The sequence below is a fragment of the Notothenia rossii genome (assembly GCF_949606895.1).
Source record: "Notothenia rossii genome assembly, chromosome: 2".
In the NCBI taxonomy this organism is placed as follows: Eukaryota; Metazoa; Chordata; class Actinopteri; order Perciformes; family Nototheniidae; genus Notothenia; species Notothenia rossii.
The window spans coordinates 68,731,064-68,735,079 of record NC_136904.1 but is presented as its reverse complement, the minus strand read 5'-3'; the positions used below and the strand labels follow the sequence as shown (position 1 = coordinate 68,735,079).

The 4,016-nt window shown below is 44.8% G+C and overlaps 1 protein-coding gene across 1 annotated transcript; it reads left to right on the top strand.

The window, feature by feature from the left end:
* The first annotated feature begins 878 nt into the window (after positions 1-878).
* LOC307030578 (general transcription factor II-I repeat domain-containing protein 2A-like) lies at positions 879-3,145 on the top strand. The gene is made up of 2 exons (XM_079667080.1): positions 879-2,707; positions 2,877-3,145. Exon 1 carries the CDS (start codon positions 1,007-1,009, stop codon positions 2,699-2,701), a length of 1,695 nt encoding a protein of 564 aa, XP_079523206.1. The 5' UTR covers positions 879-1,006; the 3' UTR covers positions 2,702-2,707; positions 2,877-3,145.
* The last annotated feature ends 871 nt before the right edge of the window (positions 3,146-4,016 follow it).

Genomic DNA, 4,016 nt, shown 5'->3' with positions numbered 1-4,016 from the left:
AAGTGCTAAAAATGCTAACTTACTTCCGGGTTTTACGACGCGTCACTGCGGTTCTCTACTGGGCTAGTATCTATAGCAGGGGTCCTCAAAGTGCGGCCCGCGGGCCAATGGCGGCCCTCGGAAATGTTTCTGGCGGCCCGCGATAGTTAACCTGTTAAACCCCAAGTACAGTAAAATTATTGATGGTCCATCAATCCATTTTTGTGCAAAAATCGGAGAAACTAAATGATAGCATTATGGTAGCCACCGGAGGCTAGCGCAGCTTCCGGTTCCTCTACGCGTCACTCTCACTCCTTATTTGGTAACCTGAATCTCGCAAATCTCGCGAGTTGCAGTTAAGCGGAACATCTGTTGTAAGTTATCAGAAACGGGAGTTAGCTAGCGATTTTAGCTAGTCACTGTCTGTAGATAACCCAACTTTGTGTCCTCTGAGACTGAAGGAGATGTTGCATTGTTTTTGTTGCCTTCGTTGTAGTTTTATGTGTATTTTGGATTTAATTTAGGTTAACTTCCAGTTCCGTTTGCATGCTTTTATTTTGAAGGCGAGATAACGTGTTTGACAGGAAGTTGTGGTGGCATCGGAGACAACTTGACAGATAAAGTAGTGTCTGCTATGTAACGGCAGAGAAAGAGTGTGTGTGTTTGCGTGTGTGGTTAAGTATATGAACGCACACAAAAGTCCGGTTATACAATAATAAAACAACAAGCTGTCTCTCCCAACGTCCACACTCAGGCACTGAATACCCCCAGCGCGAGCATCCCCAAACTCACTCCCTGATTGGATGCACGTCCCAAAGGCGGCAAAGTGTTCACGTGAACAGCGGAAACAACATTTGTTGGAAGTTTTCGTTGTGTAAGCGAGCTGGATGAGCCAGGGCCGTCGGGTAAAAAACGTTTTGTCAGTGAGGAGAAAAGGAAGTTCCAGGAGAAATGGAGCAACGCTTACTTCGTTTTACCTCAGGGGTCGGATAAAGTGATATGCCTCATCTGCAAGCAGGTGAATGCAATGCTCAAGGAGTATAACATAAAACGCCATTATGATACCAATCATAAAATGTATGACAAGTTCATGGGCAAGGGGCGCAGAACTAAACTTGAACAACTTCAAAGAGGTTTAACTGCCCAGCAGTCAGTTTTCACAAATCTTGCAAAATCCGGTGAAGCTGTAACACAGGCTAGCTATGTGGTAGCTCACGAAATTGCCAGGCGGAGCAAGCCGTTCAGTGATGGAGAATTCGTGCGAGACTGCATTTTGAAAGTGGCTGACATTGTATGCCCTGAACAAAAGTCAAAGTTCCGTGACATAAGTTTATCGAATGACACAGTGACACGACGAATCGAAGATCTGGCCAATGATCTCAAAGAGCAATTGGGACTACGTGTGGAAGGCCTAGGCAAGGGGTCCTTTTCTATAGCACTGGATGAGAGTACAGACATTTCTGATACTGCACAACTGCTGATTTTCATTCGAACGGTCACGGAGGACTTTGAAATAGGCGAGGAACTGCTAAGCATGGAGAGTATCAAAGACAGAACAAGGGGAATCGACCTTTGTGATGCTGTGTGTCGTAGTCTCGATGCATACAATGTGGAGCTGACATCCATGGTCGGTGTCACAACAGATGGAGCGCCAGCCATGGTCGGGAGAAAGGCGGGCGCTGTCTCTTTGCTCAGCGACAAAGTGGCCAATAACGGAGGTGAGAACCTAATCAAATATCACTGCATAATTCACCAAGAAGCCTTTGCTGCTCATACGCTTGAAATGAAACATGTCATGGACATTGTTGTCAAGACAGTGAATTTCATAAAGTCCAGAGGTCTGAATCACCGTCAATTCAAAACTTTTTTGGTGCAATCAGAGGCTGAATTTGGTGACGTCATATACTTCACTGCTGTCAGGTGGCTGAGCAGAGGTGCCACACTGAAGCGTTTTTTTTATTTGAGGAAAGAAATCGCTGAGTTCATGCAATCAAAAGGACAAGATCTGCCACAGTTAAGTGACACTGAATGGCTTTGTGACCTAGCGTTCCTTGTTGACCTGAACACCTTTCTCAGCGATCTCAATGTGAAGCTGCAGGGCCATGGGAAGCTCATTTCCACATTGTTTGAAAGCGTCAAAGCTTTCCAGCGAAAACTTCAACTAGTGCAGGGACAGCTCAGAGAGGGGGATCTAACCCATTTCCCCACCTGCAAGGTGCTCGCAGGTGAATGTGACGTTTTACATCACCTGTGTTCAGACAAGAACCACAACCTCATGGAAAAACTCCAAGAGGAATTCCACCACCGCTTCTCGGACTTCAGTGACCACGAGAAGTCATTCAACCTATTCCAAGATCCCTTCACATGTGCACCCGAAGAAGAGCCTGCAGAAATGCAGTTCGAGCTCATCGACCTGCAGGAGAGCTCTGAGGCCAGAGCAGCATATCGAGACAAGAATCTCATCGAGTTCTACAAAGGACTTTCCCCATCTACGTACCCTGCACTTCGCCAACATGCCATCAGAATGGCCTCTCTGTTCGGAAGCACATACATTTGTGAGAAAACCTTCTCCACCATGGCCATCAACAAATCCCAGCTGAGATCCAGGCTGACGGATGCCCATCTACATGCTGTCCTTCGTATAGCAACAACGGAGATGGAACCGGACATCAAAGGAATAGTAGCCAACAGACGACAGCACCATAAATCCCATTCAAAGTAGGAAAAGGTATGTTGATGACAGGCAATAATAGCCGATTTGTGTTACAAATACAACAACAATAATAATAACAATGATGATGATGAATACTGTGTTATTGTGGTCTTTGGTAAGCTTCTATTTTAAAAGTCTCTTTCTCTCCCTCCCCCCTCTCTGTCTCTCTGTATTTGTCTTGCAGAGACTATCCTGTGGTGCTTGAGTAGCTGGAATTGGTTCTGAAACAGGGCCCTGCTGATAAGACAGGAAATCCACAGCATATCACTAACTCCAGCGCAATACTCTCTGTGTGTGTGTGTGTGTGTGTGTGTGTGTGTGTGTGTGTGTGTGTGTGTGTGTGTGTGTGTGTGTGTGTGTGTGTGTGTGTGTGTGTGTGTGTGTGTGTGTGTGTGTGTGTGTGTGTGTGTGTGTGTGTGTGTGTGTGCAATAAAGAAAAGATTTGTTTTGGAATTTTGTGTTCCGTTTGTTCTTGGGCGGCCCTCAATCCAATATTGGGTACCTAAATTGGCCCTCACTCATCAAAACTTTGAGAACCCCTGATCTATAGTAACGCAGTGTAGGCGTTACACTGCGTGACTGAGTGACTAGATGGGGTGTCCTGCTATCACCCTGGAGTGAGATGAGTCTATGATACTGGACAGTTTTAGTTTTATTCTCATCTAAAAACAGGGATGATAGCTCATACAATAGAGATTTCAAAGGTCTTTTATTTTGAAACTCTACATTAGAATGTCCTGATTTTTTCTGAGTGACTAGATGGGATGTCCTGCTATCACCCTGAGGTGATATGAGTCTTTGATATTGGACAGTTTTTGTTTTATTCTCATCTAAACACAGAGCGATGATTTTTTTTGACTCTCCCGTAATGCATAGGATATTCGCGCACCGCAATATTACGTGAGGGCTGGCTTGACTAGGTTTTCCCGAGTGGAGGCTGGCTTGACCGCAGTTAGTTTAGCAAACTCAGCCCGACTCAGCCTGGTTGTTCCTGGCCCTAGAACCACGATTTTATGGGGCCATTACATCACCAGAAGTCCCAATTTAAGGGGTCATTTCTCCCCAAAATTTTTTACTCACGATATCAACAGCCCCACCAAAAATATTTTCCACCAGCCGCCACTGCTCATATTACAAACATACAATCTAAATGGAATGGTTCAATAGGCTTAACTTTACAAAAATACAAAATTAATTATTTGCCTGTGCTCAAACATAAAAGTTTTCCCTTGTGTATAACTTCTAGTGTTTACATTCAATATCATTCTTCAAAATAGCAGCAATGGCTTGGTATCAGAACATTTCTTCCCCCCTCCTTTCACAG